The sequence below is a fragment of the Rhincodon typus genome, chromosome 2 (assembly GCF_021869965.1).
Source record: "Rhincodon typus isolate 14 chromosome 2, sRhiTyp1.1, whole genome shotgun sequence".
In the NCBI taxonomy this organism is placed as follows: domain Eukaryota; kingdom Metazoa; phylum Chordata; class Chondrichthyes; order Orectolobiformes; family Rhincodontidae; genus Rhincodon; species Rhincodon typus.
This window is the reverse complement of record NC_063333.1, coordinates 10402792-10423081: the sequence shown is the minus strand read 5'-3', so window position 1 is coordinate 10423081 and position 20290 is coordinate 10402792. Positions and strand designations below refer to the sequence as shown.

Genomic DNA, 20290 nt, shown 5'->3' with positions numbered 1-20290 from the left:
CATCAAGCTGACTTTGTGCTATTTACTTCTTTTATGTAGAAAAATGTCCAAAAGGTGAGATGATAGGAGAGATAGAGTGGTACAGTCCCTCATAGTGCCAGGGACCCGGGTCTGATTCCAGCCTTGGGTGACTGTCTATGTCGAGTTTGGATGTTCTCCCCGTGTCTGTGCGAGTTTCCTCCTGATGCTATGGTTTCCTCCCACAGTCCAAAGATGTGCAGATTAGGTGGATTGGCCACGCTAAATTGCCCCGTAGTTTGAGGCTAGGTGGGTTAACTATGGTAAATCTGGGGTTGTGGGATGCTGTTTGGAGGGTTGGTGCAGACATGATTGGCTGAATGGCTCTACCTGCACTGTAGAGATTTGAAATAACCTAAAATGGATTAGAAAGGGTAGATATAAAGAGATGAGGGTGGTGGTGATGTTGAGCCATTTATGGAGAGAATTCTAGTACGTGACCAAACAGCATATAAATATAATACTATCCATTTGCATTCCCGCCTAAATTGAATTTGTCCCAGTGAGTTGGGAAATATCTTCGCAAAATCTTGTCAAAACTGATACAAGTTTGCTGTAAGCTATTCATAATTTGACACAAATTTACAGTCCCACACAAAAAGTCAATGACAAATATTTGTGTACAGACTTACATTATACATGAACCATGAACCAGCTTTTGAGGATTGGAATTTGCACATTTTTCCAAAATAGGCATAACTTTGAGGCAAGTCACCTCAGAATGTTTGATTCTTTCTGTCAGTTTAACTGGAAAACAAATTCATAATCATAAGATCACTGTCAACACAATACCAGATGTTTCATTTTATGTATTTTTTGTATAATAGCCCGAAAAAGCAGAATATCCATGATGGAATACAGATGATGCAGGCTTCATTCTTAGAGTCATCGAGATATACTGCATAGAAACAGACCCTTTGGTCCAACTCATCCATGCTGACCAGATATCCTATCTAAATCTCGTCCCATTTGCCAAGATTTGGCCCATATTGCTCTAATGCCTTCCTATTCATATACCCATTCAGATGCCAAATAAATGTTGTGATTGTACCAGCCTCCTCCACTTCCTCTGGTAGCTCATTCCATACATGCACCACCCTCTGCATGAAAAAGTCATCACTTGGGTCCCTTTTATATCTTACCCCTCTCAGCTTAAACCTGTGCCCTCTAGTTTTGGACTCCCCCACCTCGGGGAAGAGACCTTGCCTTTTTACCCGATCCATGCCCCTCGTGATTTTATAAACTTCAATAAGGTCACCTCTCAGCCTCCGATGCTCCAGGGAAAATCGCCGTAGTCTATTCAGCCTCTCCCTAGAGCTCAAACCCTCCAACCCTGGCAAAATCCTCATAAATCTTTTCTGAACCCTTTCTAGTTTCACAGCATCCTTCCTAGGAGGGAGACCCTGTGGCATTCCACATCTCTTCAGCCAAAATAATCACCAACATGCTTTAGAATCCTTGTGGAAATTAACCCGTTCATATTAATATGGCTTCACTGCTGACTTTATGCATAGGACTCTGAGTTTCGGTCTCGTCATGAACGTGTTAATTTAGTTTTTAGGTCTTGGCGATGATGCTGTTTTCTCTGAATCAGAAGGTTGGGGTGCTGAGTCCCTTATCAAAGCTTTCAGCACATTATCTAGACTTAGGTTTCCATGCAGTTTTGAGGGAGTGCTGTGTTGTCCTTCAGATGCAAGATTAAATCCAGGCATCAGTTTCTAGTTTTGATGGTCACATTTGAAGAAAAGTTGGGAATTCTCTTGCACAATATTTCCGCAACCTAACAAGCTATTCAGACATTTTAACAACCACATTTTTCTACAAAACAATAACTTTAAAAGTAATCCATTGGGTGTTAAATGTTTTGGGACATCCTATTGTTGTGAAGTGGTTTTATTTTACGTAATGTTAAGTCTAAGAGGATTAACTAAATCTTTACATTCTGGACACTAAGCTTACAATTTCGTGTGTTTAATTCTTGTATTATGCACTTGGTCAATGGATTAAGTCTATAACATTTTTTCTTCTATTGCAGATATTAGATGAGGAGTCCTTATGACAAATATGAGCTGGGCCTTCTTAACACGTCTTCTTGAAGAAATCCACAATCATTCCACCTTTGTTGGCAAGGTATGGCTGACAGTGCTGATTATTTTCCGCATTGTGCTGACTGCAGTTGGAGGGGAGTCTATATATTCTGATGAGCAGAGCAAATTTGTCTGTAACACCAAACAGCCTGGGTGTGAGAATGTCTGCTATGATGCATTTGCACCTCTCTCCCACGTGAGGTTCTGGGTTTTTCAGATCATCATGATATCTACCCCATCTGTAATGTATCTTGGCTATGCCATCCACAAGATTGCCAGATCTACTGAAGAAGAAAAGAAGAACAAGTTCTTCAAGAAAAAAAAACTGCCAACAGTACGATGGCAAGTCCACCGTAATTCGGAACAAACAGAGGATGAAGATGAGGAGGAGCCAATGATTAATGATGAAACAGAAAGTGAGAAAAGAGTCTGTAGTAATGAAAAGCATGACGGAAGACGACGCATTTTGCAAGAAGGTCTGATGAAAATGTATGTTTTCCAGTTGATTTTCAGGGCCCTATTTGAGGTGGCTTTCCTTCTGGGACAATATTTTCTATATGGATTTGAAGTTAATCCATCCTATGTCTGTACTAGAATTCCCTGTCCTCACACTGTGGACTGCTTTGTCTCAAGACCGACAGAGAAGACGGTTTTCCTCATTGTAATGTATGTAGTCAGCTGCCTTTGCCTAATTCTTAATATCTGTGAGATGTTCCATCTGGGCTTTGGAACCATCAGAGATATAATCCGTAGCAAACGGCGCAACCAGAGCAACATGCGACCTTTCCCTTACCATTATCCTCGGAACATTCCATCATCGCCACCAGGATACAGTCTGGTGGTCAAATCAGACAAGTCCACCAAGGTTCCAAATGGTCTTTTGGCTCATGAGCAAAACTTAGCTAATGTAGCCCAAGAGCAACAGCCCACTAGTCCAGATGACAACATCCCGCCTGACTTGGCCAGGCTCCACAAGCACCTGAAAGATGCCCAGGAGCAGTTGGATATTGCTTTTCAGAGTTATAACACTCAAGAGAATGCACTCAAATCCAGGACCAGCAGCCCAACATCAGGAGGTACTGTAGTGGAGCAAAACCATGTCAACACTGCTCATGAGAAACAGGGTGCTAAGCCCAAACCTGTCTCAGAGAAAGGCAGCTCCAGTAGCAAATCTGGAGATGGAAAAACATCCGTTTGGATTTAACTTCTGTTTATAGTCAATTAAGTTTACAATAGTCCCTTTAAAAAGGCAGTAGCCACTTTCTGCACATTTTACTACAGTCTGCTTTATTTTAGATAACCAACATAATAACAATACAGCTTCTTGGGTTATAAGAATAGTGAGACAAGGCTCCCAGTGTGAAATCTGGTTCAATGATGGTGCAAATCAGAAAATTGAAACCAGATGCCAGAGGCGGTGTTCCTGATTTCCTAGCCATCAAAATCGATGACTGCAAAACTGAGAGGCCCATAAATCATATATAGAAATTGTTTTACTAATCATTTGGTCCTATTGAACAGAGCCTTATGTTGGGCTCATAGTGCTGTCCCTCTCAACTCTCCCTAAACCACTAGGTATCTGCTTGTACTCCAATTTAAAATGGAGTAACATCTAGAGTTACTGCATTAAGAATGCATGCATTTGTGGTGATAAAGATTATAGTTGTTTTCACTTGAAAATTTAAATAGTTGTTGGGCCGCTATTAATTTTCTTTACCTGATTCACTGTGTGCCTATTTCACAGGAGACAAACCATTGACTCCATTATGGCTACAAATGATTAAACTGCAATTATCATTTTACTTTCTCGTCCAATTTCTTTTAGTAGCCGCTTCACCTTATGGTAATGGATTGGTTCAAAATGTCAGGACTTTGACGAACTGTAAAAGGGAAATATAAACACGGATATGCTTTAGAAAAGACAAACTATACAGCCACATTGTTTTGTTGTCCTTTGCTTGCTAAAGAAAATTTGTCCTATCTAATACTCTTTACTCTCTTTTGGTTCAAAATCTAGGACAATTTCATGCTGTATTACTCTTGTCTCAATTTCTGTAGACTTTGTGCATTTCTTTAACCTTGATGAAATGACCTCATCTTTTAATGTGAACATTTCATAGATAAAATAGTTTCATTTTCAAAGAAAATCAAATATACCTTAGTTAAATGTAAAAAAGCTATGCATCTTTGTCCTAAAAGGCATATGGATTGTGGGAGGAAGGGAAATTTGACATCTTGTCCGAGCAATGTCAGGAAGTGTGTGTGTAGAAACATCTGTAGATTGGACATCCTCAACTTTATGATTAAGGATTGAGGAAATTACATGAAAAAGTGTTGATGGGAAGAGGAGTTGGGAAGTGCAAGCCTTTTATTTAAAAAAAGGGCAGACAAATTCAAAGGAATGTTGCCATTGTCTTAAAATGCCACTTTAGAATTTTGGTTCTGCAGTAGCTTTATCATACAATGGTGTTAGTTAGTGAAGTGCATTAACCCTAATTCAGGTTCATCTAATAATAACCAATTTGTACGCTGCATTTGAAAATGAAAGCTTATGCTACACTGCACTTTAGCCTCAAGTTGAAACTATGCACAGAACAAGTGTTGTTGTTTCCTCTTCCAACCATTCATATGACCAGGAAAAACAAATCCAAATTGTTTAAGAATTAATCTTTTTGAAACTCTGACTTGCCAAAATCCTTAATTAGAAACAGAAAATGTTTGAAATGCACAGCCGGCTAATTGAAAAATTTTACAGTAGAGAAGAACGCACTTGCAGTGGCTCTGCTTGGTGCCTGCCAAGTACCAGATGTTTGAAGTGTGATCCTTCATCATAATGTATGATGGTATTGTGAAAACAGATTGAAATAGATAAACAGAAACAAAAAATGATGGCAATAATAACGCTTTGTATACATAAGGTTCAAAAATCAATTAAACTGCATGGGTTTCAGCAGAGGATTAATCAGCTCTTGAAAGTTACTGCCCAGAATGATCAGGATAAACTGCTACTCTATATGATAACTGAATCCCACAAGGCGAGGTCATGTGTGCCACATTGCAGTTCAAACAAATTTTGTTTATCAAAGCCTAAGTTTATTTCACATAACGTTAAATGATATAAAACACATAACTAAGCTTCTCTCAAGTTATTTGCCCGTTTGTCATCTGGAATTTTAAACTTATCACCATCCCTTTCACACTGAAGCTCAGTTTTCAGGGAGTCAGAAGTAGAATCCATTGTCAGTGTCAAAATAATGCCCAATCATGTAATATCCACACAGTGATTTTAGCAACAGTCTGAATAGTTCACATGTTTTGATTGTGAACAGTGATGCATTTGTTTATCAGATTATACTTTTAGCCCACTGGTCTCCTTAGATTGTTCAACAGGTAAGACTGAGAAAATAATTGAGCTTATGTTACTTGCTTCTCAACCTCCCCACACATTTCTTTGAGCCATTTAGTAAACTTACTGAATTGCCAGGGGTTAGCGTTATCTTAAGAGAAGATCGTGATTTCTACTTCTCCCTTTCCTTCATTCTGTTAAAGTTGAAGGTTTTCCCTTAAGATATATCCACAATGCAGCCAAAATCAGAAACTGAGTAGCTGGCAGAATTGTATCTCCATCCAGCAATGTTCAGTGCAACACTGGGCATTAGGCTTTCCAATTTAAAAATTATGTTGATGTATTTAGATTGTTTTTACAGGAAATTAATCATACTTGGTGCACCAGACTTTTCAGTTTATCACCATGCAAGATGCAGAATGTACATTATTGCTGTTCAATCCCAATTCAGAAGTTTTTATATTTTGTTATTGATTAATAAATACATTGTTCTTTCACTCCTCTCTGTGATTAATATCACAATATGATGTTACGCTCCTAATCAAACAACCGAGGCTGGAAATGTAACTAAGCTGTCCTTTTGAGAACTGGGTTGACCTGCCGTGCTTTTCTAACATTTTCTCTTTATATTTCTGATTTACTGGCATTGTTTATTCTTAAAACTATTCCATAATTTATTGATTAAAAGACAAATGTGGCCCTTTAAGTATGTACTCGAAATAATGGGACAATGAATGGATTGAATGGAAATACAAACCCAGAACAACTAGTTTATGGCCTCTGAACAATAGTCATCAGATCACAAACGTGTATTGGCAGTAAGTTGCCCAGCTGATGATGTTATGCGCTGTGAACTTTATTTTCCAATGCACTGAAAATCAGGATCAATCTGTTTTGCTTATTTGGCACTTGTCATTTATAGACTGTATTACAGTTCTTGTTTTAAACACATATTCTTTCTACTAAGTGCCTTAGCTCATGAAAATAAATTCTTTAGATGTAAATTTTTATGATGAAAAATGACAGCACAAAACAGTAATTACATTCTTAGATCTAGAGTGTTTGCATTTATATTATGGAAAGAAATGTTTATACATCAGATGAGATTTTGAAAGGAAATTTGAATTCAATGGCTTAGCTAACTATTTCTAGCTCAGATTTTTTCCCTGCATACAGTAATCCTTTCTAAAATTACACAAATGCTGGAAATGCACAGCAGATTGATCAGGATCTGGAAGAAATAGATTAATGTTTCAGGTAAGACTCACAGTGCATTTACAGCATGTCACGGGATTTACAACATTTTTAGTTTTATATCTATATATTATATAAATGTTATATTTTATAATGTGTATTTGTACATAATCTGTACATATTGAATTGTAGGTTACCTGAAAATAGAGATGAACAAATCTCAATCCAGTTCTGATGAAGGGTCACTGGACCTGAAACGTTAATTCTGCTTTCTATCTACAGATGCTGCCAGACCTGCTGACTTTTTCCAGCAATTTGTGGTTTTTAAACCACAATCTATGTTGGCTTGAACCGAGCTGGGTCAAGTGTGAGCTAAGAATTTCAGAAGATGCTTGAAGGAGATAGAAACAAAAAGTTACTCTTTGTATTATTAGCACATAGACATATGGCACGTTTGTATGACACTTTTTAATTACTGCCTCTGAATAGACATGGATTGTCATAAAAATGCACTAACCATCCATGTGCTAACATTGCAAAGACTAATGTTTGAACTGTAGATAATGGGATCCCATGGGATATATCTGAATGAACACACAAGCTATAACATTTTTATCAAAAGCTCTTCTGTTGACAATGGCTGGTTTGTTCCACTTCTGTAATTATTAGACCATAGGTGAGTTGGGAAATGGTAACCTTCATCACCAGGTCTTGTAGAATTTATTAGGGCAACTCCCAAGCCAGAAGGATCAAGAGTGTCACTCCACTCCATCCTGAGCTAGATTGCCCACTGAGCTGGTGGTGGCTGGACTACAATAATTGATCTCAACAACCCAAGATTAAGGAAGGAGAAAATTCAAATTGTGATCTTTTTGCTGATCATTATTGAATGAAACCTGCTGCAAAAACACATTCAACTGTAACTTCCTCTATAATTGAATAATATAAAGACATTCACTAATTATATCTATCTATAATGATTACTTACGTGATGTATTGAAAGTGAAAATTGTTTTCAAGGAATTATATTTGAACATGATTAGAAAATAATAGGAGAATCAGATAGAAACTAAACTTTTTTTACTAATTCATGAGACTTGGCATCACTGGTAAAGCCAACATTTGTTGTCTGTCTCTCGTTGCTCTTGGAACTGAATGGCTTGCTATACCATTTCAGAGTGCAGTTAAAACACATTGCTGTATGTCTGGAGTAACCTACAGGCCAGACCAGGTGAGGACAGCACAGTTCCTTGTCTAAAGGTCATTAATGACTTAGATTTTGTGTGGATTGCAGAAAGATCACAGCTATATCACTGAAACGTATTTTTTTTTCTGAGTCATCTGTTGTTGTCTTAAACATTAAAGACATGTAGAAAATAATGCAATTGAGGCATGATTTAAGTCACTTTCCATGACAGTTTTTCAAGCAGTAAAGGAGTGCAAGTTTCTTGAGAAACCAGTTTTTTAAAACAAGTTTCTTATTTCTATTAAGAATTCAATGTCGTTTTAGTCATATATTTTCTTCAAAAACAGCGAAAACATGAACATTAACTGACCAACTTGTTGGCCATTCATTGGGAGAAGAATTAAAATATAGATAATTTGCTACTGAAATAGAACGGTTCATTGTTAATTTGTGCTGGTAATAGTAGATAACCAATTAACAGATGATTATATCAGTCGTATTGTGTTAACTGGATTATACTTAAAATTAAATGCACTAGTGGGTGGTTCAAAATACGAGAGTATGAAATAAAATTACAGCAAAAAGCCCCTTTTCCAATGCAGTTTCACAATGGTGTAGGATTGAAAAGAAGCATCTGCCACATAAAAGGCAATGACAGTCAATTTGAAATTGGTAACAATTTTTGACACTTTAGTCATTTGAGATTGTGACCGAGGTTGAGCTACGTCAAGGCAATCAGATAACACAAATGTAAAACTTATGCTGGAGTTCAGCTACCTTGATTATGCAGAGGCCCAGACACCAGCAGTAATTGGTACTAGTGCCATTTTAACATTGAGTATCCTGGTAAGGAGGATGATGTAATTAATTTTGCATTAATGGCCAAGATCAATTTCACACCAGTTGTCCTTTATTACAGAAACTCCTAATTTTCACAACAATTGGAAGCAAGCAGGTGGACGATCTGCTTCAACTTGCAGACTCAACATACTGTTGAGAATTTGGATGTAAGACATTTTGGCATCTTATAGAGTCATATTTCTATTGTGAGAATATTCCTTGTGCACCTCAAAAAGATGATTGAATTACTCCCAATTTGCCTTAACTATATAGGATCTGAAATTCCACAAACTTCCCCATTAGCAGAAGATGGATATCAGAGAAGTAACTGTTTTCAGTCATTAGTGTTATTTCTTTGGAGTTTCTGCCCATTTCCCAATTCTGCCAGTGGAGTTTCCTGTGAAAAGTATAAATTTCAGTCTGTAAAACTAAATTGTTGTGTAACACATTCAGTGGCTGTTTTAAAAAAAAAAAAAAAAAATTGTGCCGCAAAATTCCACTTCTGGGCTCATGATCTACACACCTCTAGTGTTACCTCTATATAAGATGCACGAGGGTCCCATAAGTTACCAGTTGTCTGTGGCTGTGAAGAGAGCTCAGAGATTGTTAGGTCCCTTGTCTATTACCCTTTGGTAATACTCTTTCAAGTTTCTTTTTAAGGAGAAAAATAATAAAGTTATAACAAAAAATCTAACCAGGGTCTGAACCCCTCCAAGCACCCCCAACACAGCCCAGTGCTGGGCCTGCTGTATCTGAGGCCAGCATGTTTCTTCCTTCACATTGTTTCAGTCTCCTATTTTGCATCAGACTGCTGAAAGATGAACTCCCAATGTGAAGAGCCCTACTTCTTAGCTTCGTCCTTTTGACTTCATCACCTTTGTGTGGGAAAATTGGATGCCATAATCCCAAAGCAAGGGCATTGAAAATTCCTGTAACAAATGTATCCAAGTACTGACCAAATTTGCACCATTTTTGTGAACTGTGATTGAACTTTGAGCTGTGTCAAATCCACACAACATCCTTGTGTCCAAAGTTGCAGTACTGATCACCATTTGATTAATTCTAAGTGCCAGAAGTCAAAACGTCCTTTGCTAAGAGTACATCTTAGGAAACAGAAAATCCAAGTTAGCACCATTGAACAATAAATTACATGGTTGAAAAAAAAATCTTAATAATGATCTTCAACCATTATACAAATGGAATTAATAATTAAATAAAGTTTATTAAGACCATTATTAATTAATTGTAAATAATCAATAAATGTTCTCAACATAAAGTCTATTACATAGGCGGCAGAAAAGAGAAAAAATTGGAACTACGGACCTGAAGTCTGCTTATCAAAAAATATTTATGCAGTTTATTTTTTCAAATGCAAAATCTATTTGACTAGCATCTGTATTTAGTTCTGTTTTATACATACATTTAGGCCAAACTTACATGTATTGACCGATGAGCCTAATGGCAATTCTCAATGGTACAATAATCTCTAAAAACTAGGGTTGCACCATGTCTAAGATTTCCCAAAAACTGTCAGATGTTCTGAAGACTACACTCTGTCAATGCAGCTATTGTATGAACAATACGACTCACTTCTTTCCAGACAGTTGATTAGTCTGATAAACAATTCACAGAATAACAAACTTTGTTGCCTTCTAGTAGGTGATGGGTTTCAACTGCAAAAAAAAATTGACCTTCACAGCTGCAGCCACTATGAATATAGGCTAAGAATTAAGTAATGAACAAGATAGATTTCTTTCCTAATTCAAAGTAAAGTGGTTCATTAAGTGTAAGTACCACATTCCATCTCATAACTGTAAGCTATTTCATGATAAAAGAGGTGCCTTTCTGTCGCCTACTAGATAAATTAATACATGTGCTAGGTGTTTTATCTTCAAAGCTGTCTGCGTTCCTCCAACCTGGAAGATACTTGAATTGATCAAGAGGAAAATAACATGCTTCTTTTAGCCTCTGATTTTCTTCAGAGGGGTTTTAATGAAGTAACCCCATGTATGATATGATGTTTTTAAAAGAAAAACTGTTATCCAGTTGCTAACACTGTTTCTGGAAGGGAGATAGAATACAAGCAATAACATGCACAATATGCTCGTTCACTGTGTCCTGATGCATATATTTTTTTAAATTTGTCGACTTTATGTTTAGCTTTATGCGATTGTCAAAGCTAACAAGCACTGAAGCCTCTAAAGTAAATGAACAGAGCCAGTGTTAGAAAATGTGCTATCAGCAAATTCATCATCAAAGCAAAACACATCACTTGTTTTTGAAACATCTGTCCTTCTCTTGGATGAAAAGAAGTGTCAGTTTTAATCCAGTTTTCAGTTTTCTGCTTGTCATTGAATGTTTTGAATATCTTTTAATAAACTCACTACAAAATCACATTTGTCATCTTGGTTTGTTTTAACGAGCAGGGGAAGGCTGATGGGAATATAATATATATTCTTGCCTTATCGGTATAAACATATGCATTTATGTTTCATATAAATATTATTTATGTGTATCTAAAGATGAAGACCTACTCTGTATCAGTGTATGGATTGTATCGTCATCCCAATAGAGACAGGTAGAAAATGTATTTAAGCAAAATACATTTAAACAAAACAAATGGCCTGCTTCCACACTGTGGGGGTGCTATGATGCTATGAAAGCAGTCTCCTAGTTTTGGTTCAAAAACAAAGTTGCTGGAAAAGCTCAGCAGGTCTGGCAGCATCTGTGGAGGAGAAAACAGAGTTAACGTTTCGGGTCCGGTGACCCTTCCTCAGAACTGATGGTGGCTGGGAAGATGTCAGTTTATATGCAGAAAATAGGGAGGTGGGTGGGGTAGGGAGTAAACGATAGGATAGAGCCCAAAGAGAGAGAAAGACAGTTGGACAGACAGAAGAGTTGCTAACGATCAGGCTGGGAGGGTGAATAGTTGGTAATGGGGATTGTTAGTGACTAACTGACTAACTAGTCACTAACAGTCCCCATTACCAACTATTCACCCTCCCAGCCTGATCATTAGCAACTCTTCTGTCTGTCCAACTGTCTTTCTCTCTCTTTGGGCTCTATCCTATCGTTTACTCCCTACCCCACCCACCTCCCTATTTTCTGCATATAAACTGACATCTTCCCAGCCACCATCAGTTCTGAGGAAGGGTCACCGGACCCGAAACGTTAACTCTGTTTTCTCCTCCACAGATGCTGCCAGGCCTGCTGAGCTTTTCCAGCAACTTTGTTTTTGTTCCTGATTTACAGCATCTGCAGTTCTTTTGGTTTTTATTTAGTTTTCCTAGTTTTGGTTAGCTAGGTTTAATGCAATATTAAAGGACAATGATGGATCAAGAACAAGGTTGGTCATGCCAAAAAAGGAAAGTTATGACCGTAAAAGTTAGCAAACAAGCCAAAAGTGGGAAAATGTTGATGAGAAACAGGAGAGATGTATGAGTAGAAGTAGACTATCCATCCAGTGTAACTAGGGTTGGAAGGTTGCCACGGCCTCCCCAGCTGGACCCTGTGTGAAGTTGGGATAACATTGGGAATGTGTCCTGACAATAATCCATTCAATTTTCCAGGCCTCTTGCCTCCTTCTGGGCTTCATGGGGGGCTGGAAAATTTCATCCTTTATCTCAGATGTTTTAGTATTTAGCTGTTGCCTTCCTGGTGCCCACAGTAATAGGCATGATCCTGAAATTGGAGCAGAGAATCTCTTTGTGGTTGGTAAACTGCACTTCCTCAAAGTCAGCAGTTTTTATGGGCCCCGTTTTGTTCTGTTCCCATAAACAATACACCCTTTAATCTCATAGTAATTCTCCCTAGTTATATATTCTTCTGGCAGTTTTGCCTGTGTTCTATTGGATTTGTGTTCAGATATACATTTAGATTACAAAACCGTCCCAAGCAAGTGTCTTGGTAAATAACTCCAAACCGGTCATTTTGTTCTCTTTCATGGGTTACAGGGATAAGGTGGGTCTGGGTGGGATGCTCTTCCAAGCTCAATGTAGATTCGATGAGCTGAACAGCCTGCTTCCACACTCCAGGGATTCTACGATTCAAGATGAGTGCAAGCTAATTGCCTGACTCCTGACTTTGTGAAATTAATTGTATTCAGGGCAACTAAACCTAGAAGGATAGTACTGAGGGGAAAAAAAGTCTTGATTAAAGAAAGGGCTTCATTCGCAGAACACTTTATAATTAATCAGCCATGATTGTATCAAATGGCGGAGCAGGCTTGAGGGGCTGAATGGCCTACTCCTGTTCCTCGTTCTTGTATTCTTATAAAAGTAACATTTTGTAGATGCTGGGAACCATTATCCTCCATTCAAGAGCATGAGATTTTCCAGTGAACTTCAGACAATAGAATCAATCCCCAATTTCTTTGGAAGGGTCATTTTCAACTTGTAAGATAAAGGGCACACCAGAAAAGCCTTGTATTTCAATTAAATAAAACTTGCAAAGCTTTTATTCAAAATAAATTTAGAGTTTTAAATTTTGTGTGAATCTTCTCCAAAAGGTACAAAAATAAGCAGCATGGAAATGACCTATTGTGTATTTGCGGAACTGAGTGAATATGAGAGAGTCAATGATACAAAGCTTGTCAATCAACCACGATAAGACTAGAGAAATAGTAACAGCATTAAGCTGTTCGGCCACTTGAGTCTGTCCCGCTATTCAGTAGGATCATGGCTTATCCAACATTCCTCACATTCACTTTCCTGGTCTTTCCCTGTAATTCTTGATTCCCAACTGATCAAGAATCTATCTATCACAACCATAAAAATACACATGGCCTCTACCCCACACCTCTCTGTGGTAAAGAGTTCCAAACTCTCAACTCTCCGAGAGAAGAAATTCCTTCTCATCTCAGTCATTAATTGGCACCTCTTTGTTCTGACACTATGCCCCAGACTCTCCCATGAGGGGAAATATCCTCTCAGCATTTACCTTGTCAAGTCTCTTAAAAATCCTATATGATTCAATGAGATCACCTCTCATTCTTATAAATTGTAGTGAGTATAGGCTGTTTAGCCTTTGCTCATAAGACAATCCCTCCATATCAGGGATCATTCCTAGTGAACCTTTTCTGAATTACCTCCAATGAAATAATACCTTTCCTTAAATAAGGGGACGAAAACTGATGCAGTATCCCAGATATGGTCTCACCAGCATCTTGTACAGCTGGAGTAAGATTTTCCTACTCTTATACTCCAACCCCCTTGAAATAAGGGCCAACATTCCATTAGCCTTCCTATTGCTTGCTGCATCTGTGTGCTAAGTTTGTGTGTTTCATGTACAAGTATCCCTAAGTCCCTTTGTATTGCAGCTTTCTATAGTTTTTCTTCATGTAAATAATATTTTATTCTTTTGTTCTCCCTTCCAAAGCGAACAACTTCACATTTTCCCACATTATATTCAATTTGCCAACTTCTGCCCACTTATTCAACCTACCAATAGCTGTCTGTAAACTGTATCCCTCTCGCAACTTGCCTTTACACCTACTTTTGTGTGTCTGCAAGTTTAGTTACAGTACATTTACTTGCTTCCTCCAGGTCATTAATATATATTGTAAACAGTTGTGGTCCCAGTACTGATTCTTATGGAACCCCACTAGGCATGGATTGTGAACCTGAAAAAGAGCCCCTTATCCCAACTCGCTGTTTCCTGCCCAGTAGCCAATTCTGCCTCCATCTTAAATGTCCTATAATGTTAAGTTGCCACTGGATTCACTGAGGGATGAATTTGAAGAGGAGTGGGTGTTGTTGGGGGTCAGTAATGGGGGTGGGGGGGGACCGTTCTGCTTGGCCCACTGGAAGGAAAGCTGATCTGAGATCAATCAATTTACATACCACATTCAAAGTGGGCCCTATCAAAGTGAGAGTTGGCTTAGAATCATTGAATCTCTACAGTGGGGAAGCAGGCCATTTGGCACATTGGGTCCACATCAACCCTCCGAAGACCCCTATCGTTGTAACACTGCATTTCCCATGGCTAATCCATCTAGCCTGCACATCTTTGGACTGTGGAAGGAAACCAAAGCACCTGGAGGAAACCTATGCAGACATGGGGAGAACATGCAAACTCCAAACAGACAATCGCCCAAGGCTGGATTCAAACCCTGGTCCCTGGCACAATGAGGCAAAAGTGCTAACCACTGACCCACCATGCCCAACTTAGTGCAGAGTTCTCTTGTCTCTCATCCAGAGATTTAAGGTTCAAATGTCACTCTAGAGACTTGAGGATAAGACCTAGATTGACTCTCCAGTGCCGGACCAGATAAGTGCTGCTCTGTCAGATATGCTGTATTTTTAATTGAGTCATTTAACCAAAGTCCCATCTTGTCTTCACAAGTGTATATAAAATAACTTCCAGCAAGGGCAAAGGTATTCTCCCCAACGTGTCAGCAAATATTTATCCATCAATCAACATTGCTGATGTGTTGTCGCACTGCTGTTTGCTGGGGTTTACTGTGCCCATCTCAGCCACTGTAGGAATTGAACCCTCATTGTTGGCATCACTGTGCATCACAAACCAGCTGTCGAGTCAACTGTGATCACCGACCCCATCGAGGTCACCATGAAGGTCCCACCTCCTCAATCGCAGTCCATGCTGAGGCATGGTGACCCTCAGGTTAAACAACCTCTAATGAGAGAGCTACCCTATGGTGTTCTGGGATTATGGTGCCTTTATCTTTACTGTGCACAAATTAGCTGCTGTGTTTCCCATATTGTAACAGAGATCCTTTATCTCATTGACTGCAAAGCACACAGAAATGCTCAGAAACTGTGAAAGATGCTATATAAATAATTTTTTTGATCTTGTAAGAATGTGTGAACTGTGAACGTCATTAGGATGGAAATAACAGTTTGTCAGAACACGTGTGCCCTCTTTAGGTAGTTACAATGCTGGCTGAATCAGGTACAAACTTCATTGTAGACACTTAGTTAGTACAGATTAACCATTGTAGAATCTTCCAGCACATAGGCCTCTCATACCTATACCAGCTCTTTTTTGGAGCTATGCAATCAGTCCTGTTCCCTTCATTTTTGTTCATAGCCTTGTAAGTTTTCTCAAGTGATTATCCTGTGGAAAACTAAAAAGAAATCTCTTCATTCTCCTCTCGGGCTCTTTCTCAATGACCTTAGGGCCTGTGTGATGTTGACCATCTCAGTTTATCTGCTCCCCTCATCCTTAACACATGCCCCTCTGGAGTTGCTGCACTCCGTTCTTTTGGGTCCAACCTAACATTGTTATCAAACCTGCTGACAAGGACAGTGCTGTTTGGCGAATTGACCTCTATCTCAGAGGCTGAACACCAACATTCCAACACTTCCTCCCTCCTACCTCCCCCTGGACCACCAAGTAGCAAACCATTGTAGGCAGGAGAGTTACTGACATCCTCTCCACTGGAGACATTCTCATCATGGATTCCCACCTCTTGGTCCCCCAATTCCAAACTTCGTTCCCAAAATCCACAAACAGGACTGCCCTGTTGAACTTTTGCTCCACAGCACTGATTGCTTTCCAACTTCAGTCTACATTTACTCCTGTGTCCACTTTCTTCCCACCTATATCTGTAGCTCTTCTGAGGTCCTTAGCCATTTTAAGTGTTTCCGATTTCCTGGCCCATGCTGTTTCCTCTGACCACACAAGTCCAATCCCTCTACACCTCTGTCCCCCACCAGGACACTCTGAGGGATTGCTGCTTCTTCCTTGAACCAAGGTCCCTATCTACCACCATCCTCCTCAGCCTGTTTAAACTGAGAAGGTTGTTCTTTGAATGACTGAGCCATAAGAATGTGGAAGCAAGTAATTCAGCCTGTTGAGTCGACACTGTCCCTCTGAAGAGCATCCCACCCAGACCCATCCCATCCCTGTAACCCTGCATTTCCCTTGGTTAATCTACCTAGCCTGCAATTCCCTGGATACTATGGGAATTTAGCATGGCCAATACACTGAACTTGCACATCTTTGGAGCTTAGAAGAGCAAGGAGTGATGTGATGGAAGTGTGCAAAATCCTGAACAGTCTTGACAAGTTGGAATCGGAAAACGTGTTTCCTGGGTGAGATCTAGAGGACACTGTTTCTAAAATTCTAGTACAGAGATGAGTTTTATTTCCTTAATAGGATTGTGCTTCGTTGGAAATCTCTGCCTCAGGAGGCGGTGAAGGTGGAGTCACTGCAAAGAGTCATAGCTGTAACAGCATGGAAACGAGACCCTTTGGCCCATTGTTACTGTATCAGTCACCAATCTACCCATTCTAATCCATTTTGCAGCACTTGGCCCTTAGCCTTTTATGCCATGGCATTTCAAGTACTCCTGTAAATAATATTTTTAAGATGATGACAGATTCTTGTTAGGGAAGGGAATCAAAAATCATTGAAGGTAGATTGGATTGTGGAAGTTCAAACACAAAAAGATCAGCTGTGATCTTCCTGAACGGAGGTCCATTTTTTCTAATTTGTTGCACATCGCACTTGTTTTCTCATCAACAATCTCTCCATTAACTTGTCTCACTTTTTCAAATGAAATGTGTTGGCTTTGGTACAGGCATGGGTCCTAGTTATTGCCTGTCTCTCTGTGAGATATTCCATGTTCCAGTCCCACTCAGGTCCCCTCCATCAATCTTTTTCCAGTATGTAGATGACTCGATGGTGTTGTTTCTTGCTCTTGGCCAAAATCGGAAACTTTGCCACCATTTTCTTTGCTTACTTTCAGCTGATTAATCCCTTTACTTCTCTGTCTCCATTCCTAGGGATAGGCTTTGTGCAAATATTTATTCTGAGCTCAGTGACCTCCCCAGCTTCCTCTTCAACTACATTTCCTCACTCTCTCTTGCTGTACGTTTCTCCATGTCTGTCAAACCTTATTCTGATGATGCAACCTTTCATACTAACACTTCTGTTATGTCAGCCATGTTCCTTGGCTAAGGAACGTCCAACTGACCCCTCCACCCCCAATATATGGTTGACCGGACCCTTGACTTGTACGTCACCTTTCGTACACTTCTACTCTTACCCCATCAATCTGCATCCCAAAACCATGATGGGTTCCATCCCAGCATCTGTATTCAATGGATCATCCTTTGCCATTTTCACCACCTCCAGGAGTGATGCCACACTAGATTGATCTTCCCCTTGCTTTACAGCATTGTAAAGGGACCTCTGTGTCATGCTAGTCCCCATTTCAATCAACCCCAACAAACAAACACGTACTAGGAGGAGAACTAGGCCATGTCGTCCCTTCAGTCTGCTCACCATTCAATAAGATTATGGCTGAAACACATTCTACACACTACACATTCCTGCTTATCCCTGATAACTTTTCAGCCCCTCGCTTATCAAGAATCTATCTAGCTTTGCCTTAAAAAGATTCAAAGTCTCTGCCTCTTCAAAGGATTCAAAAACTCCACTGCCTTTTGAGGAAGAGAGTTCCAAAAGCTCTCAACTCTCAGCAAACCAATTTTCTTCCTCTTTGTTTTCAAAGCCTTATTTTAAAACAGAGAGTCGCTAGTTCTAGAGTCTTCTGCGAGAGGAAACATCTTTTCATCCATCCAAACTGCCCAGAATTTTATATGTTCAACCAATTTGCCTCTTACTCTTCCAAATTTCAGCACATACAAGTCTAAGCTATCTAACCTTTCCTTGTAAGAAAACTGGCCCATTTCAGCTATTAGTCCAGTAACCACAGAAACATTGAAAACAGGAACAGGAGTAGGCCATTCAGCCCGTCGAGCTTGCTCACCAATCAATATGATCACGGCTGATCATCCAACTCAGTACATTGTTCCCTCTTTCACTCCATACACTTTAATCTGTTTAGTCCAAAGAATCTTTCTAACTCCTAAAACTTCTCTGAACTGCTTCTATGCATTTACATCATTCCTTAAATAAAGTTATAAATACTGTACACAGTACACCAGATGTGATCTCACTAACATCCAGTGCCTTTCTCATGGCAATTTTCCATGCAAGTGGGGAAGATGTAAAATTTGTCCTTTAACCTCTTCTCTCTTCACTTTCCAAGGCAGAGAGCAGTTCTTGCAGGTGAAGCAGTGATTTTTACATACATCTTTCAACTTAGTCTAGTATCTATTGTTCATGATGTTGTATCCATTGCTGACAGTGCAGTTACCTCTACACTGGGGAGGTCAGGCCTGTTTTGTAGAACACTCTTATTCAGTCCGCAAGCATGATCCCCAAGCTTCCAGTCCCCTGTGATTTTAATCCTGCACTTTTCACTTAAACTCACAAATCTGTCCTTGGCCTGCTGGACTGTTCCAGTGCAATTCAATGCAAGCTTAGAGAACAGCACCTCATCTATCACTTTACAATCTGATGGACTCAGCACTGAGTTCAATAAATTCATATATAATCTCTGCCGCCTTTGATTTTGGTTTGCAGCTGTTCATTATTGTCATTCACACCAAATCTGGATACATCTTTTTGTTTCTTTGTTTGGCCCATCACCACTCTCCTTTCTTTTACTTAGCAATGTTTTCGTCATTTAATCTCCTTACAGCTCCAGGCCACTAACTCAATTGTCCTGTAGGTTGGTGATGTGAAGAGAAACTGGATTAGTTAGGGCTGTATTCAATGGAGATCAGGAGAATGAGAGGGGAATCTCATAGAAACCTATAAAATTCTAAATTGTTGACGTCCCTCCGATCAACCAACCAGGTCGTACCTACCACCAGCGTCCACCTATCTTCACCATTCTGCCTCCAGCCCTTCCTCCCAACCCTCTTTATCTGCAGCTCCCCCTACCCCCACATCCAGTCCTGAAGAAGGGTAATACCCAAAACGTTGACTTCTCCTTTTCTCCAGTTGCTGCCAGGCCTGCCGTGTTCTTCCAGCCTCCTGTTTGTCTACCTATAAAATTCAAAGGATTGGACAGGATAGGATGTTCCCTATGACTGGGGAGTTCAGGACCAGGAGTCACAGCCTGTGGATATGTGGAATACACCTCCTCTCACCCACCTTCCTGCAAGAATGTCATCCCCGATTCCCAATTCCTTCGCCTGCGCTGCATCTGCTCCCAAGATGAGGCATTCCACTCCCGGACATCCCAGATGTCCTCGTTTTTCAAGGACTGCAACTTCCCCTCCACAGTGGTTGAAAATGCCCTCAACCATGTCTGTCGCATTGCCCGCAACTCATCCCTCACACCCCCCCTCCGCGCAATAACAACCAAAATAGAATCCCTGTCGTCCTCACGTACCACCCCACCAACCTCCGGATCCAACACATCATCCTACGGCACTTCCGCCATCTGCAATCTCACCCCACCACCAAAGACATTTTTCCGTCCCCAACCTTATCTGCTTTCCAGAGGGACCACTTTCTCCGTGACTCCCTCGTCTGCTCCACACTCCCTACCATCCCCTACAACCGCAGGAAGTGCTACACCTGCCCCTACACCTCCCCCTTCACCCCCATCCCTGGCCCCAAGAAGACCTTCCACATCAAGCAAATGTTCACCTGCGTATCTGCCAATGTGGTATACTGTATCCACTGTTCCAGATGTGGCCTCCTCTACATCAGGGAAACCAAGCGGAGGCTTAGAGACCGCTTTGTGGAACACCTACGCTCGGTTCGTGACCAATGACTGCACCTCCCAGTCGCGAA

The 20290-nt window shown here is 40.0% G+C and overlaps 2 protein-coding genes across 2 annotated transcripts in view; both read left to right on the top strand.

Annotated features, from left to right (window-relative positions):
- LOC109921859 (sodium channel protein type 4 subunit alpha-like) overlaps positions 1-20290 on the top strand; it is a 1322739-nt gene that overhangs the window by 798569 nt on the left and 503880 nt on the right. The window lies entirely within an intron of this gene.
- Positions 2060-3907, top strand: gjc2 (gap junction protein gamma 2). The gene has a single exon (XM_020527889.2). The coding sequence runs from the start codon at positions 2074-2076 to the stop codon at positions 3307-3309; it is 1236 nt and encodes a 411-aa protein (XP_020383478.1). The 5' UTR covers positions 2060-2073; the 3' UTR covers positions 3310-3907.

Bases quoted from the DNA above. Each gene is read 5' to 3' on its own strand.
- gjc2 (XM_020527889.2), top strand. From the start codon at position 2,074: ATGACAAATATGAGCTGGGCCTTCTTAACACGTCTTCTTGAAGAAATC.